The sequence below is a fragment of the Formica exsecta genome, unplaced genomic scaffold (genome assembly GCF_003651465.1).
Source record: "Formica exsecta isolate Colony F162 unplaced genomic scaffold, ASM365146v1 scaffold107, whole genome shotgun sequence".
In the NCBI taxonomy this organism is placed as follows: domain Eukaryota; kingdom Metazoa; phylum Arthropoda; class Insecta; order Hymenoptera; family Formicidae; genus Formica; species Formica exsecta.
In genome coordinates this window covers 41,015-59,494 of record NW_021848410.1, presented here as the reverse complement: position 1 = coordinate 59,494, position 18,480 = coordinate 41,015, and the positions used below count along the sequence as shown (strand labels likewise).

The 18,480-nt window shown below is 34.3% G+C and overlaps 1 protein-coding gene and 1 long non-coding RNA gene across 2 annotated transcripts in view; both read right to left on the bottom strand.

Annotated features, from left to right (window-relative positions):
• Nucleotides 1-4,303: 4,303 nt before the first annotated feature.
• Nucleotides 4,304-18,480, bottom strand: part of LOC115234332 (nuclear pore complex protein Nup98-Nup96) — a 23,134-nt gene continuing 8,957 nt past the window's right edge. The window contains exons 11-22 of the mRNA XM_029805344.1: nucleotides 18,200-18,383; nucleotides 15,467-15,578; nucleotides 15,234-15,374; nucleotides 12,924-13,207; nucleotides 12,087-12,325; nucleotides 11,690-11,932; nucleotides 10,055-10,863; nucleotides 7,378-8,864; nucleotides 6,527-6,838; nucleotides 5,593-5,690; nucleotides 4,720-4,969; nucleotides 4,304-4,648 (exon numbers count right to left, since the gene is read on the bottom strand). Of these exons, the coding sequence (XP_029661204.1) occupies nucleotides 4,453-4,648; nucleotides 4,720-4,969; nucleotides 5,593-5,690; nucleotides 6,527-6,838; nucleotides 7,378-8,864; nucleotides 10,055-10,863; nucleotides 11,690-11,932; nucleotides 12,087-12,325; nucleotides 12,924-13,207; nucleotides 15,234-15,374; nucleotides 15,467-15,578; nucleotides 18,200-18,383 (4,355 nt within the window). The 3' untranslated portion in view covers nucleotides 4,304-4,452. The remainder of the gene's footprint in view (nucleotides 4,649-4,719; nucleotides 4,970-5,592; nucleotides 5,691-6,526; nucleotides 6,839-7,377; nucleotides 8,865-10,054; nucleotides 10,864-11,689; nucleotides 11,933-12,086; nucleotides 12,326-12,923; nucleotides 13,208-15,233; nucleotides 15,375-15,466; nucleotides 15,579-18,199; nucleotides 18,384-18,480) is intronic.
• Nucleotides 16,724-17,852, bottom strand: LOC115234340. The gene is made up of 3 exons (XR_003883904.1): nucleotides 17,577-17,852; nucleotides 17,258-17,467; nucleotides 16,724-17,034 (listed from the first exon to the last, which is right to left on the bottom strand). It is a non-coding gene; the product is annotated as an uncharacterized LOC115234340 (long non-coding RNA).

Genomic DNA, 18,480 nt, shown 5'->3' with positions numbered 1-18,480 from the left:
GAAAATTTTGTCTGAAGCTTAGTTTTTAAATTATAAAAAGAAATAGTTAGCGAATTATGGGACAAGTAGACAGGGGCGGTGTAACTCACCGTCCGATGCAGGCGCTTACGTGAGGCGCTCGCTACAGCTGATCGAGCGTTGTTTGCTACACGCGATGGGTGTGTGTGTATGTGAGAATGTGTGTACGCGTAATATACACACATACACGTTCTCTCACACACACATACGCGCGCGCACGCACGCACACACACACACACACCCATCGCGTGTAGCAAACAGCGCTGGATCAGCTGTAGCGAGCGCCTCACATAAGCGCCTGCATCGGACGGTGAGTTGCGCCACCCCTGCCTATCTTCTGTATTCGTCCCGTAATTCGCTAACTATTTCTTTTTATAATTTAAAAACTAAGCTTCTGACAAAATTTTCGTACAGAGTAATCTGATTTTTCTCTCTATATGGGACAAGATTTGAATCGCGCGCCAAAGCGTCTGAAGCGCCGCGGCGGCGGATACGCGAGGTAATCGAGCGGGCTGCCCGTCGCGCGCTCTGGTTCACGCTCGGTGGCTCGGTCCTCGGTCCCGCTCGCATCACACGGTCCCGTCCTCGTCAGTATCATCGATAGTCGCCGCGAGTCGTCGTGGAGCATCCGGCTTGTGGGGGGGTCTCGTCGCGTCTTTGACCGTGGGTATGAATGTGTGTGTGTGTACGTGCGCGCGTGGCCAAGTGAGATAAATTAGGATGCGGTATCGCGCGAGGTTCCGGTGCTGCATCCCGTATCCGCGGCTTCGCGGGGACGTTGTTGTCGTGGCCGCGGCCGCGTCCCGTTGAGATTATGCTCGACGGTGTTGGCCGATCCGTCGTCGTATACTCCGAGTGCCGTATGTGTGCGTGTGTGTGCACGGGTTAACCTCAAGTATAATAACGAGGGTGTGAAATAAAATAAAAAGAAAAAAGGCGAGGAGGAGGAGGAGGAGGAGGAAGAAAAAGAAGAGAGGAAGAAGGAAGGAACGAGTGTATGTGTGTGTGTGTGTGTGTGTGTGTGTGTGTGTGCGCGTGTGTGCGCGCGTATGTATGTGTGTGTGTGTGTGTGTGTGCGTGTGAATGTTGCAAGACATAATTCATTATCAATCAAAGAGTCTTAATATATACATATATATATATATATTATGTCTTGCAACATACATCGAAATAAATAACTTTTTTTAGATGTCACTATTCATGTTTGATAATAAAAATTAATAAAATACACCGAAAACTTTTTTTGCTCTCCTATTTTAAAAATTCATTTATAAATCACTTGTGCATATGTCCTAAATTTTCAGCGAAAATAAACCGAAAATAAATAAATTTATGGTGACTAAGATTTACAGTTATTTATTAATTAACAATCAACAAGAGAGTTTTTCGTTAATCCATATTATTGAACACGAGAGACCGTATTTAAAAAATTTATTTATTTTGATGTATTTCGTAAAAAATAGAAAGTTATATAATTTCTCGCTTCTAATGTCATAATTCAAAGTTGCGTTCTCAAATTCACTGCTTGAAGTAAAGTAGCATTTGACTGATCAATTAAGACAAAGAACTCTTTATTTCTTTTATTCTGATTGGTCAATCGAATGCTCTACTCTAAGGAGTAAATTTTGAAATACAACCCAATATGGCTGCAATAAAAACACAAAAATCTTAATACTAAGTACCTTTTATCGATGCTACTTTTGATGGCTTTAGCTTGATGAATCCAAACTGACGATATACCAAGCTCTTCCTTCAGAAATTGTTCACGTTTCACATATTCCGGAGAATCGTCTATTTCAATGTGACGTAATAGCAGATCCTTTACAGCAATTTGTCGTCTAGACGAATCTCGTAGATGCAACATCACGAAGATCGCCCAATGCCAAAGTCCGTATGCCTCTAATTGGGTCGCAAAATTCGTATGCGTTAATGCGGCAACATGATCGGAAAGATGCGTATAACCCAGAGCTACGAGTATTTGTTGTATTAACCAGCTGCCAAAAAAATATAAATGTGAAAAGTTAATAATATATATTCGCCATCTCATACATCAAATAAATCCAAAAAGTTGCAAGACGTTTTGATTTTTATTTTAGATGATCTCTTGATCTCAATTTGATTACAAAATTTATGATCTCTCTTTCTCTCGTATATTATAAGTGCTCTTTATTTCTTACATGTTATTTATCCAGAATTATTTTTTTTTAATAAAATGATTGTAATTTTTCTACTATAATTTTGTAACTTGCAATCGGTTTCTATTTGCCTTTATTCCTTCAATTTGATTGTTAAATCTTTCCAAAAATTCTTTTTGATATTTCTACATTAAGACATTTCTGATACATCTCAATATTTACGACCATATTTCTTTCAAATCTAAATAATATATTTCAACATTAAGATTTCTGATACACCTATTATTAAAACCATATTTGATCTTGTTTTTTTGCTGTTGATCGTGCTAGAATTAATTATTATACGATTCAACGCTTATTCGGTCAAATTATAAATAATGTCTTTGATTTAAAATTACCTCAGTCTGTAATCCAAAGGATTGGCGGTATAGGATAACGGATTCAAAAGTTCTCCCAGATCGTGATTTCCTGTACAGTATAATTTCAACAGATGAAAGCAAAGATCGTATATTTGCTTGCCAGTACTTAACTCGGCATCATAATCATTTTTTCTATATTCAGGTTCTGGTATCGCCGCGTATATTTGAGTATACTCTGTCATGTTGAACGACGCTTCATAAAGATCCAAGGCGTCCGTGATTGAACACGTTGGCGACGATAAGTACCAGAAATGAATGGCAAAGGCCCGCTTCCAATCCAAATCTTCACACACATTGATAGTTCCATGTTTGCTGGAAATGAGCGGTTCCCCCGCCGCCAACATGAACAATTTCAGACGATCGATTGTGAGATTTTCGTCTACATCGGTCTGTTGCCACAACGCAAGTTGCTGTTTAATAAGTTCCTTGACTGGCATGCCGCCTCGTAGTTGCGCCATCAACAATGCCAGACAATGATCTCCAGCTTTTCGTGCTTCCTGGCAAGCGTCCTCGAGTTTACAAGCCGAGAGCAGCGATAGTATCATCTTCTCATGGGAATTCTTAATTTCACCGTCGACATTTTTTATTTCTTGCTCGACCGTTTTCTGTACCACGTTCTTTAACCATTCGCTTACCGCTTCCCTCCTCACCATGACATTATAATGTTCTTCGTTGGCATTACTAGTTACATCCTGATCAGTATAATTTCCCCAAAGCGCCACGCACAACGTCCACACGATACTCGCGTATTGACGAAATGATCGTTCAGCGATGCTACGATGTTCATCATTGATGTTCTCGCTCAATCTTTGCTCCTTCTCCACGAGATCCTGCGCCAACGTGCAATGCAATTGCAACGCTCTATTTGCATTATCGGTCGCTACATTGAAAATAGGACAATCTCTCTCGTGACCCATCACGCAATGATCCAGCTGGATCCTCAAATGACGCTCTATGCTATCTTTGAACATTGTTATGTCGTGCTCGTCACCGCTCAGAATCTGCAGACGTTGAACGATCGCCGTTGATGTAATATCATTGGCTAAACGACCGGAAACATAATGACTTAGTTGACTGAATGTGCTTTGTAGTTGCACCTTAGTTGCCTGTTCCTGCGTGCTTAAGGACAATAATGTCAATCCGGCTCCCCAACTCGGTCGGAACATTCTGCCCATCTGTATACCAGTGTCGGCAATGCAGCGAAATCGCAATTTGTTCAATCTTGATTGTTTGAGTGGTACAATTTCATAGTGATACTTTAATACACTCGTAACTGGAGTAGCTGCAATTGGAGGGATTACTCTCTCGATAATTGCTTGCTTGTTTTTTGCATTGACGCACGACAGCTGCAACTTTTTGCCCGATATAGAGAGTAAATTTTCTTGGCTCGTGGAAAACGGTATTTCATTCATGATAATACTTGATCGCAACGTTGTAGTGTTGCACAAAGCTTCGTCGTTCTTAATTTCCGTAACATCCGGAAAATAACGGGTCAGAGTTTTCTGTACGGAGGGAAATATGTCGTGATTGATTTCCTCGCTCATATCTTCATCGTTTGTATCAAAGAAACTCGCCTTCATAAGTTGCACTTTGTGGCTGTCTGTACCAGCGGACAAAATTTTCGTAAAGGAAAAATTGTCTTAGAATTGATTCAAGAATACGATCTTTTAAGGAGAAACGGTTATTCCGGATCACCCTGTATATATATACTGTATCAAGGGATTGCTGAAGAGTTTTAAAACAAACTTTATACTTATCTGTGTGAAATTATAACTTAATTGTGTACAAGGAAAATTAAAAAAATCATCATATCTTCTGTTACATTAGAGATGTAAAAGCTTTACAACTACATAATTAATAAATTAACTTATGTGTGTTATTCATTGCGACATTACTTCAGTTACGCGCATATTTACGATGGGTCGAAGTTCTTGCTGCGCATAATCCTCTGGTAACGGTAACTGAGATATTAGACGAACTAACAACTTTGTGACAGATTTCTTTTCATTTTTCTGCAGTAATAACAGATTTCTAGCCAAATGTAGAGTTCTTTTTGCAATTTCGGCTTGACATAATCTAGAAATATGAAAAATTGCATTAATATAAATTGAGAAAATAATGGCTGAAAATAACATGTATTGACGCACCTATGTTTAGCAGTTGGACATGGGAATTGATCGATCTTATGACACAAGCTCGTTAACCGTGGCTTTAATGCTTCCAACTGATAAGTTATTCCATGGTAATCCGGAGTAGATTTTAACAGATTTTGGATTTCATTAGTTATTTCCATATATTCCCACAAGAGCTGTCCTTGATATGCCCAACTGTTAATTGTACTGCTACATTCGGCTGGTATTAGTGGAATTAACAATGATTTCAAATATTCATAGTTTTCTGAAAAATAGAATAATATTTTGCAAAATTGTTCGGTTGAAATTGAATATTAAAGGATGATTTTACTGATGTCATTGATAAAGTATGTGTCAGTAGGCTCTGTTACAGTTCTGCTGACAGTCCGTCGACATAATCAAAATTAACATATTATATTAAATTTGTAGCCTTTTTACAGGTAAAAATTTATAGCAGACACATGGCAACATCTGTTCTAACAAACTTGGGGCCCAATGCAGAAAGTAGTTAGATGTTTTTAAATTTTATTTTGCATTTGAAACAATATACTATGATGTGGATCTCGCTTTGTGTGGAAAGTCGGAAACCTATGCAAAACTGTACATTTTTAGATCTCGTTTTGCGCCCGATACATTTAATGATGTGGGGTAGACTTTCAACTTTTAATGCTTATAATTTCAAAATTATAAGTTAGCGACATTTAATGTTTGGCCAAGTGGGGACAATCACACACAGTGACATTTTCTCCATAACATACTACGAGGTCATTGAAATCGATGAAATGGCCCTTAATATTCAGTTTTATGTATCATTGTATCATGTATCAGAATCATTGTTTGTAATATACTATAATATACTACATTAATGTGTGAAAAAAAAAATAATACCATTTATTATAGCATCAGCTGCCAGATACTCTATAATAATTTCATGAGCTTGAGCCCATTGCTCGGCCTGAATGTAATACCAAGCTGCTTCACCAAACCTGCAAAAAATTAAAAATTGCATATCGAAATTCTGTAAATATGCCTAGAATTTTTTTGAATTGACGAATGAGTACGCATGTATGTATAATATAGCAATTCTTGTTTTTAAAATTTATATAAATATATTCCAATATATATATATATATATATATATATATGTGTGTGTGTGTGTGTGTGTGTGTGTGCGCGTGTGTGCGCGCGTATGTATGTGTGTGTGTGTGTGTGTGTGCGTGTGAATGTTGCAAGACATAATTCATTATCAATCAAAGAGTCTTAATATATACATATATATATATATATTATGTCTTGCAACATACATCGAAATAAATAACTTTTTTTAGATGTCACTATTCATGTTTGATAATAAAAATTAATAAAATACACCGAAAACTTTTTTTGCTCTCCTATTTTAAAAATTCATTTATAAATCACTTGTGCATATGTCCTAAATTTTCAGCGAAAATAAACCGAAAATAAATAAATTTATGGTGACTAAGATTTACAGTTATTTATTAATTAACAATCAACAAGAGAGTTTTTCGTTAATCCATATTATTGAACACGAGAGACCGTATTTAAAAAATTTATTTATTTTGATGTATTTCGTAAAAAATAGAAAGTTATATAATTTCTCGCTTCTAATGTCATAATTCAAAGTTGCGTTCTCAAATTCACTGCTTGAAGTAAAGTAGCATTTGACTGATCAATTAAGACAAAGAACTCTTTATTTCTTTTATTCTGATTGGTCAATCGAATGCTCTACTCTAAGGAGTAAATTTTGAAATACAACCCAATATGGCTGCAATAAAAACACAAAAATCTTAATACTAAGTACCTTTTATCGATGCTACTTTTGATGGCTTTAGCTTGATGAATCCAAACTGACGATATACCAAGCTCTTCCTTCAGAAATTGTTCACGTTTCACATATTCCGGAGAATCGTCTATTTCAATGTGACGTAATAGCAGATCCTTTACAGCAATTTGTCGTCTAGACGAATCTCGTAGATGCAACATCACGAAGATCGCCCAATGCCAAAGTCCGTATGCCTCTAATTGGGTCGCAAAATTCGTATGCGTTAATGCGGCAACATGATCGGAAAGATGCGTATAACCCAGAGCTACGAGTATTTGTTGTATTAACCAGCTGCCAAAAAAATATAAATGTGAAAAGTTAATAATATATATTCGCCATCTCATACATCAAATAAATCCAAAAAGTTGCAAGACGTTTTGATTTTTATTTTAGATGATCTCTTGATCTCAATTTGATTACAAAATTTATGATCTCTCTTTCTCTCGTATATTATAAGTGCTCTTTATTTCTTACATGTTATTTATCCAGAATTATTTTTTTTTAATAAAATGATTGTAATTTTTCTACTATAATTTTGTAACTTGCAATCGGTTTCTATTTGCCTTTATTCCTTCAATTTGATTGTTAAATCTTTCCAAAAATTCTTTTTGATATTTCTACATTAAGACATTTCTGATACATCTCAATATTTACGACCATATTTCTTTCAAATCTAAATAATATATTTCAACATTAAGATTTCTGATACACCTATTATTAAAACCATATTTGATCTTGTTTTTTTGCTGTTGATCGTGCTAGAATTAATTATTATACGATTCAACGCTTATTCGGTCAAATTATAAATAATGTCTTTGATTTAAAATTACCTCAGTCTGTAATCCAAAGGATTGGCGGTATAGGATAACGGATTCAAAAGTTCTCCCAGATCGTGATTTCCTGTACAGTATAATTTCAACAGATGAAAGCAAAGATCGTATATTTGCTTGCCAGTACTTAACTCGGCATCATAATCATTTTTTCTATATTCAGGTTCTGGTATCGCCGCGTATATTTGAGTATACTCTGTCATGTTGAACGACGCTTCATAAAGATCCAAGGCGTCCGTGATTGAACACGTTGGCGACGATAAGTACCAGAAATGAATGGCAAAGGCCCGCTTCCAATCCAAATCTTCACACACATTGATAGTTCCATGTTTGCTGGAAATGAGCGGTTCCCCCGCCGCCAACATGAACAATTTCAGACGATCGATTGTGAGATTTTCGTCTACATCGGTCTGTTGCCACAACGCAAGTTGCTGTTTAATAAGTTCCTTGACTGGCATGCCGCCTCGTAGTTGCGCCATCAACAATGCCAGACAATGATCTCCAGCTTTTCGTGCTTCCTGGCAAGCGTCCTCGAGTTTACAAGCCGAGAGCAGCGATAGTATCATCTTCTCATGGGAATTCTTAATTTCACCGTCGACATTTTTTATTTCTTGCTCGACCGTTTTCTGTACCACGTTCTTTAACCATTCGCTTACCGCTTCCCTCCTCACCATGACATTATAATGTTCTTCGTTGGCATTACTAGTTACATCCTGATCAGTATAATTTCCCCAAAGCGCCACGCACAACGTCCACACGATACTCGCGTATTGACGAAATGATCGTTCAGCGATGCTACGATGTTCATCATTGATGTTCTCGCTCAATCTTTGCTCCTTCTCCACGAGATCCTGCGCCAACGTGCAATGCAATTGCAACGCTCTATTTGCATTATCGGTCGCTACATTGAAAATAGGACAATCTCTCTCGTGACCCATCACGCAATGATCCAGCTGGATCCTCAAATGACGCTCTATGCTATCTTTGAACATTGTTATGTCGTGCTCGTCACCGCTCAGAATCTGCAGACGTTGAACGATCGCCGTTGATGTAATATCATTGGCTAAACGACCGGAAACATAATGACTTAGTTGACTGAATGTGCTTTGTAGTTGCACCTTAGTTGCCTGTTCCTGCGTGCTTAAGGACAATAATGTCAATCCGGCTCCCCAACTCGGTCGGAACATTCTGCCCATCTGTATACCAGTGTCGGCAATGCAGCGAAATCGCAATTTGTTCAATCTTGATTGTTTGAGTGGTACAATTTCATAGTGATACTTTAATACACTCGTAACTGGAGTAGCTGCAATTGGAGGGATTACTCTCTCGATAATTGCTTGCTTGTTTTTTGCATTGACGCACGACAGCTGCAACTTTTTGCCCGATATAGAGAGTAAATTTTCTTGGCTCGTGGAAAACGGTATTTCATTCATGATAATACTTGATCGCAACGTTGTAGTGTTGCACAAAGCTTCGTCGTTCTTAATTTCCGTAACATCCGGAAAATAACGGTTCCTTTTTTGCTGGAAATTAGCGGTTCACCCGCCGCCAACATGAACAATTTCAGACGATCGATTGTGAGATTTTCGTCTACATCGGTCTGTTGCCACAACGCAAGTTGCTGTTTAATAAGTTCCTTGACTGGCATGCCGCCTCGTAGTTGCGCCATCAACAATGCCAGACAATGATCTCCAGCTTTTCGTGCTTCCTGGCAAGCGTCCTCGAGTTTACAAGCCGAGAGCAGCGATAGTATCATCTTCTCATGGGAATTCTTAATTTCACCGTCGACATTTTTTATTTCTTGCTCGACCGTTTTCTGTACCACGTTCTTTAACCATTCGCTTACCGCTTCCCTCCTCACCATGACATTATAATGTTCTTCGTTGGCATTACTAGTTACATCCTGATCAGTATAATTTCCCCAAAGCGCCACGCACAACGTCCACACGATACTCGCGTATTGACGAAATGATCGTTCAGCGATGCTACGATGTTCATCATTGATGTTCTCGCTCAATCTTTGCTCCTTCTCCACGAGATCCTGCGCCAACGTGCAATGCAATTGCAACGCTCTATTTGCATTATCGGTCGCTACATTGAAAATAGGACAATCTCTCTCGTGACCCATCACGCAATGATCCAGCTGGATCCTCAAATGACGCTCTATGCTATCTTTGAACATTGTTATGTCGTGCTCGTCACCGCTCAGAATCTGCAGACGTTGAACGATCGCCGTTGATGTAATATCATTGGCTAAACGACCGGAAACATAATGACTTAGTTGACTGAATGTGCTTTGTAGTTGCACCTTAGTTGCCTGTTCCTGCGTGCTTAAGGACAATAATGTCAATCCGGCTCCCCAACTCGGTCGGAACATTCTGCCCATCTGTATACCAGTGTCGGCAATGCAGCGAAATCGCAATTTGTTCAATCTTGATTGTTTGAGTGGTACAATTTCATAGTGATACTTTAATACACTCGTAACTGGAGTAGCTGCAATTGGAGGGATTACTCTCTCGATAATTGCTTGCTTGTTTTTTGCATTGACGCACGACAGCTGCAACTTTTTGCCCGATATAGAGAGTAAATTTTCTTGGCTCATGGAAAACGGTATTTCATTCATGATAATACTTGATCGCAACGTTGTAGTGTTGCACAAAGCTTCGTCGTTCTTAATTTCCGTAACATCCGGAAAATAACGGGTCAGAGTTTTCTGTACGGAGGGAAATATGTCGTGATTGATTTCCTCGCTCATATCTTCATCGTTTGTATCAAAGAAACTCGCCTTCATAAGTTGCACTTTGTGGCTGTCTGTACCAGCGACTCGAGCATTATCACCGACCGGGCTGACAGTCATCCGTTTTTCGTAACTATAATCTCTAGAAATGAAAACAGAACGGCCGACCGGAGTATCCCTAACTGGATGGATAACCATTTCCCATTTATCGCGATCGTCGTGAGCGAATCGAATCTGAGTTTCCCCTAAAAAATTGCTCTCAACGCTGTCTAAATGCTTGGCGTTTTCTATCTTTGTGCCACCAACCGTTCCATTAATTGCTCCATTAATTGCTCCATTGATTGCATCTTTACTCGTTGCCGTTGATGAATCGCCAATCTTTCCTTTTTGCAAGGAAACGGGAAACCCCTTCAGTTTCTTCGCTTCCGAAGCTGACAGAACTTGGTTGTCATCTTCGTCCGAATCGCTAAGACCGTATTTGGAAAAGTGTTCAACTTTGAACACCCAGGAGCCGGTCTCCGGTCGATATTCAAGGAAACGAGTATCATGCTTCGCGGATACTCTGCGCAATTTTCCCTCATAATTCATCGCGGCAAGTCGCTGCGGATCTGTGATTGGCTCGTGTAGCGATTTATCATGTGGCCATACTTTATCCAATGTAACTTGTGCCCTTCGATTTAAACCTTGCCCCACCGGTGGTTTTTTTTCGTCATCAGGATAAATGATCACCTCCTTATGACGGAAGTGAACTATAACAACAACAAAAAAATGCAAAATATTATTCAATACAATTTCTACTTTAAAAAAACAAAATATTTAAACTTTACTATATCGCGGTATAGATATTTAATTTAATAGTATAACAACTACACGGTAAAACTGGAATAATACATATTGTGATATATTATATGATAACAATATGCATATGTATACAAAAATTAGAAATTCAAAATGTGTCTACTCTCTCAAATCTTGTAAAAAATTTCTTAAAAACTCTCTGACCTTCCAGATATTTTTGTTCAAAATTCCAGGTAAAAAGAATATTTTAAAAAGATTTTTTGAAGCAACTTTTTAAAATAAGTTGCTTTATTGTATTGTACATGTTCTAATGCTTTTTACTTATATGAAAAAAAAAATACAGAGTCAGTTAAGTTTCAAGTGCTACATTTGCAATGTACTAAAAAAAAAATGAATAGCATTCATAAGATAAACATTTTTCACTTGCATAAATTTATACTTTTTATCATTAAAAATTACAATAAAAAACATTTACATATTCAATATTTTGTTAAGACATTGAATATATATATTATATAAACAGAGAGAGATAGATATATATTTCTAATATATTTTAAACACATAATTCACTTGGTTTATTGGCAGATTGCCAATATATTGCTTACAATAAGAGCGAAATTATCAAAGAGTGATTTTTTTTTTAAATTCCTTGAGTCCCAATAAAATTCCATGAGAATTTTCTGATTTTTTTAAATACAAAAAAAGTTCCTGAGAATTCCAGGTTTCCTATGTTTTTCCAAAAAATAGACACTCTATAGATTAATCTGTATGACTTACCGATTTCATCGAGATTCAAACCATACACATCGAACGAATCTGGAAAGTAGACATTGCCATAACCTTCGCGGCCAATGGTAAAGTTTGGTACAATACATGTCTCGCCACAAACAAAATCGTCTAATTTATCGAGCGACGGAATGGTATAATAGCCCGCTCGTCGTAGTATAACTTTAGCCATATTTAAATTCCAGTTTGATTGCAGCATCAAAAATGAATTTTCGTTCGTTTCCTGACTCAAATCTAAAAAAAAATGAAAAAGGAAATGTTTTTAAACTTATTTAAAACGGTGCGTGCGTGCGTGCGTGCGTGCGTGCGTGCGTGCGTGCGTGCGTGCGTGCGTGCGTGCCTTTTATTATACATAAAATTCTTATTAAACTAATTTGAAAATATTTACCTGCATTTTGCATGGTAAGATTCGCAGAGCTTTTATCATCGAAAGTAGAATTTAACGGCACTTCAATCGAATTAGTCGTATCGGAATGATTCACATTTGATGTATTATTTTGCGGTCTAAATTCCGCCACTGTGTTATTCACTTCTTCGGGTATATTTGTTGCGGAAAATGGGGATCGTTGGGCCTCAAGTAATTCATCATCTGGAACTTTATTTCTCCGTGGTAGTGTTGACTTCAACCTACACATAAATTGCTCAAATTATTTATATATTTTCTTAATGTTTTTTTACAATAATTTCCTTAAAAAAAAAGAACAAACATTTCTAAACAAGATGAAAATTGTGCAAATTAGAAACTTGCACATTGCTTCCTCATTATTTGATTTCGCTCACAAAGCTTAAGCTCCTTAAAGCAAGTGAGTTTTTCAATTTTGGCTTCCTCATAGAGAAAGATATTTCAAAATTTGTGGAAGTTAGAGCCTGTACAGACATGTCCCAAAAAATTCAAAATTTTATAAAAGATGAACCCTTTCACCGATCCTCGCCAATTTCAATGCCAACTATTCTTTAATGATACTCTAATCATGTAAAAATATTTAGCCCGATATCTCAAAATTTGCGGAAATTAGAGCAACCACGCCCTTTTGGTGCACATACACACATACGGACATTTTTTTTAAATGTGATTTTTTGACGTTTTAGAATTTTCTGAACACACTGGCATCAAAATCTCAGAAAAAAATTTTTTCACAAAAACAAACCTTCATCTATGAGGAAGCAAAAATTAAAAGATATGAGAAAAGAGAATCTAAAAGATATATGAATATTATTATCTTACCAAGATGTAGATGATCGTCGATCATTTGCAATTCGATTATTATCTTGACTGTGATTTTCTTTGTTATTAACTTCAATGTTGTTACTGTGTACTAAATTTGATGTATCTGCTTTATCATCCATGGAATTATTTCTCGCCACAGACTCTCCGTTTTCTGCAGGAGACTGAACTGAGGAATTTGTTGCCGATTTTGGCCGTAATACCAATCGTTTTGCATTTGGCCGGGGTTGGAAAGCTTCTGTTAGCACAGGATCTTCTTCTTCGAGACCATCAAACAAAGATTTCTAGAAACATAAGTTATTTATGACAAAATAAATTATTATTGCATTTAATAAAAATATCATATTTATCAATGCAATTAAAAAGGCTAAATGCAATTATTTATGCATACAGAGTGTATTAAAAATAATGGTAAAAAATTTAGAAATATATAGAAACTAATAAATAACGTAACATTAAAACAAAAAAAAATTTGGTCAACGCGGGTACGCAACTCAATTGTTTTCGAGATAATGAACAATTTTGTTTGAAATTCGCCAATTATAGAAGTGCTAGTTTAAAAGAACTCTGTAGAACTTTTAAAAAAATTTTACTTAACATAAAGTATATATAATACAAATTTTTAATAGGCGTGAAAACCTTTGAAATAATAAAAAATTTGATTTTTTTAATTGTTATGGTTTTTCATATAATAATCTTTTATGAATATTTTGCTACTTGTTAAACTAAAAAATATTGAAAACTGCGTTTCGGCAGCTAAAAATGAAAGAATTCTTCAATTTTTTTCACACTTTTTCCTCATGTTTCCCATAAGGCAAAATTCATCATATCAGTTCTATATTTTAACTGTAAGTATATTGAGAAAAATTTCTTTCACTATTGTTTGTGACTAATCCCTTTGTGAACCAGAGTGGTCCCCTCCAAATTTTCATGACAAACATAGCCGAAAAAGCGCGATTATTTCAAAGATGCTTCAGCTGAGAAAGATAACGGTCACTCGTGCTAACGCTTTCATGTAACACACATTTAAAACAGCCTAAAATTTTTTGTATATTCGAAAGTATGTTATGAAAGTTATCCTGTGTTAGGTATAACACCTGCCTATAACACCTATCTACACATATTTTTATATAGATATTAGTCACAATATCCAATAGATACTCGTTATAACTGTTGTATAACATTAAAAGAAAGAAAGCAAAAATTTTTTTAATACAAAAAATAATTTTTGTCATTATTTATTTTAAGCCATATTATTAACATTTCAGTTTATGTTTTTTTTTGTCTATCCTAGTACTTTGATTGCAAAATATTGCGACTAATAGAGGGATAAAACATACAGTCTCCTTCAATTCTTAAGCTGTCATCTATTAACATGTTTTCTCAGGAATTTATGAAAAAATGTTGAATCTCAAGTAAAATTAATAAAAAATATTTTATTCCTAAAATTTCTATAATAATGGAGCAATGATCAAATAATAAAACCATTATTACAAATTTAGTTAACTTGATTTACTAGCAGGAAAATCAACAGTAGAATTATCAATCTTAAATGGATGAGATCCAGAAATTATCAAAGTTCAAAGAAACTGTGATGATTTCGAATCTTATTAAACTTATTCATTATAGAGAGACAGATAAGGGCATTTAATAATTTAGTGTCACTCTACAAGTTAAGACTAAATTGTAACATGTAACATGTCAGAAATTATTCTTCTTGTATAACAGGGCTCCTGCAATTTCTTCGTTTTTTCAATCAAAAGGTCATGATTCCCATTAAACTCTATAATCGGTAATCACTGATCTTTGAATGCCATTCTTGGTGAATTAACTAAACTTATAATGAATTTGTTTTATGGTTGTTGCTCCATTATGGAAACTTCAGAAGTAAAAAATTTTCTATTGATTTATTTCAAGAAGTTCATTCTTCCAGAAGTTCTTGGAAAAATTATACAGTAGATGACAACTTGAAATCGAAGGAATCTTTATTTATTTATTTATTGACGAATCACGAGGATTTCAGTAGAATGAATGTTTCCTATACTAATGGCTTTTTCATATCACTAAGAAGAGTCCAAACAAGAATCGAAATTTTTGCTTCAATTATCATATTAATCACATTATATTTTTTTATTAATACATGTATTGGTAAATGCATTTAGCTCCATTTAAGCCTATTTTTAATCATTGATCTGTATCACTGAAGTCGTTTTGATCGTTTTATAACGTATTTATATGTGAAAATATTTCTGCGATAATTTTCAATGTTATAAATGTTTGAAGAATGTTTAAATAATTTAGTAAATTTACCTTAGATAATTGTACAGAGCTGACGACTTTTGCCTTGATTTTTGGAGATTTGTTATTAGTGGTAACTCTGTAATGTGGACTATTAAGTATCTTTGATGTTGGATTTGTAGGTTTTAAAAGTTCTTCGGTCTTTCCAGATGCCTATAAAAACAGAAAAAATCAAAAATAAAGATTACAATAACATATTTTTTTATTTGTTTCAATATAATCATTAAATAAGATACAATACTTACTGGTAAAAGATTCTTTAATAATGGTGAATCACCGAATGGTGCAGAAACGAGAGCTAAGATTTGTTGATGTACTGGTACTAAACCGTTTGTTTTAGTTTGATTAGATACCATTCTATAAAATAAATGTTTATTCAATTAATATACACACACAATTATAAAAACACATAATAAATACACACACATGTACATGCACGCTTTAAAAAAGTACATGCAAACACAAAATATAATATAATAATAATATAAGTTGCAATTGTAAGAATATATTTCTAAGCTTAAATAAGAAAATCCGAAAATAAAAACATCGATATTTTTTAAATGGGAAATGTTTAAATCTGATAATAAATCGATAACATAATCCAAAATTTGCACTGTCAGGCACAGTACATACATCTCATAATGATATAAGTCTTGTTCGTGTTCTTGCCATCCCTTTATGATGTTAAAACTAATTACATATACAATGATGCTGGAATGTTGCATTGAATAAATCATATTTAAACACGAATGACTATTATACTGTATGTAAAAATAATAATAATAATGTAAAAATATTATAGAATATTAAATATAATGTGTCATAAAATGTCATATAATCCACTTCTTTCATATGGTAAAAGTGTTTTATTCAATATATATGTATATGTATATTAATCAATATTCTACTTTTTAATATAATATACAGGGTGTCCCACCAAAAGTGGCCACCCTCTTTTATCTTTTAAACTAAAAGAGATAGATCATAACAAATATATATTAAATTAAATAGTTCAAACTGAATTCTATTGTGAGCATAGTGGTTACTTCCAAAAGCTATCTGTGTTAACGAACGGAGATATGCATAATTTTTTTATAATAATGTGGATATTTCGATATGATAAAAGTTGTAGCACTGTTTGAAACGAATATAACGATGTATAATATAATGTAAATATTTTATATATTAGAGTTTTATCGATTTGAAATATCGCGGGTGACATCTACCTAGTTTACGTCACATATATTATAGATTTTCAATACTGGCAGTTAATATCAGAACATGGCCTTTTGATCATAAAATTCAATCCGAAGTTGGCCATATCGCAGGGCCGAAAATGAAAAAGTAGACGCCGCCCACGATATTTCAAGTTGATAAAATACGTATATATACAGGGTGTCTTACAACCTCCGTACAATATTTTAATAGTGTATTCTAGAGGCAAAATGGAGTAAAAAATTTTAATACAAAAATATCGAAGCTACAATAGTTTTTGAATTATAAATGATCAAAGTTTGCCAATAATATTGTGTAGAATTTGCACCCTCAGGCTCGTAACTACATTTACACACGCACTGTCATCTGTTATTGCTGACAGATAAAATAAATAAATTTATTTCCACAAAAGTTCTCCGCGCTATCAAAACAAAAATAAACTTCGTTTCTTAAAATATTAAGTTAAGGAGATCTTAAACTACCGACCGAACGCAATTTTTTGAATTTACCAGTTTTTGTAATGGCTATATAGAATTACAAATGCTTTTACACGATTAAAGTACATACATCAATGCTCTATGGGACAGTCGACTTTATGCTGAAAATGAAAAAAAGTTAAAAAATTTTTTTAAGTGTGAAAATATTGTTTGTATTTTTATTTAAATATAATAATTAATCAATCATTTAAATCGTTATTTAAGAAAAAATTAAATATTTTATGTACAACATTTATAGTTCATTAATATCAGCTGACCACCGTACATGGTATTCATACACATAAGAAACAATCAAATCAGCTGTGCAATAAAAATCAATATTACCTGATTTGTAAAATAACAGATGACAGATCGGTACGCGTGTATGTGTAGTTACAGATCTGAGCGCGCGAGCTCTACGCGATATCATTGGCAAACTTTGATCGTTTATAACTCAAAAACTATTGCAGCCTTAAAATTTTTATATTAGAATTTTTGACTCTGTTTTATCTCGAGAATACACTATTAAAGTATTGTACGGAGGTTGTGAGACACCTGTATAAAATATTTATATTATATCATACATCATTGTATTCATTCCAAACAGTGCTACAACTTTTATCATATCAAAATATTCACATTAGTATAAAAAAATTATGCATACCTCTCCATTCGTTAACACATAACTTTTGGAAGCAACCATTATGTTCACAATAGAGTTCAGTTTGAACCATTTAATTTGATATATATTTGTTACAGTCTATCTCTTTAAGTTTAAAAGATAAAAGGAAGTGGCCACTTTTGGTGGGACACCCTGTATATTAAAAAATAGATTTCATAAAACTCGATAATATGCAATGACAAATATGTTCATACAAATGCAAACATTTGTTAAGATTTACTTACTTCTATCGACAAATTATATTCATGCAATACTGATGTAAAAAATAAAAACTATTTTAAGTTAAACATATAGTCATTAAAAAAAAATGTGTTTATAGTACTATATATTTTTTTTATATAGATATAACATATCAAATTTAAGAACTCTTTCCATTAAAAAAATGTTAGTCTCGATATTTTCATCTTTTTTGAGATTTTCGTTTGATTTGAGCTCAAAAATATTGTAAAATAATTGTAAAAGCACTTTATGTATATTACACACTATTATGTATATACGCACATTAATACAGATAATTATTGAAAATTTAAGCAATTAAAAGATTTCCCTAATCCAAATAAATAAAATTTATTATTTTAAAAATAAATGTATAAACATTGTATTACCCTCCATTAAGCAAACCCATTCCTGTCCCGGCCATCATATTAGAGTTTGTTCCAAAGGTGGAAGATCCAAAAGTTCCAGGACTGTTAAACGTAGTATTACTTCCGGTATTTCCAAACAGACTGCCTGGTTTTTGTTGTCCAAATAATGAAGAACCACTATTTAAACTCAGACCAGTATTTGTGCCTGTATAATATTAAGTTAATAAAGTTGGAAATTAAGTAACAAGTGTTAATTGGATATAAATTGAATAAAATATTAAATTAAAAAATATATATATATA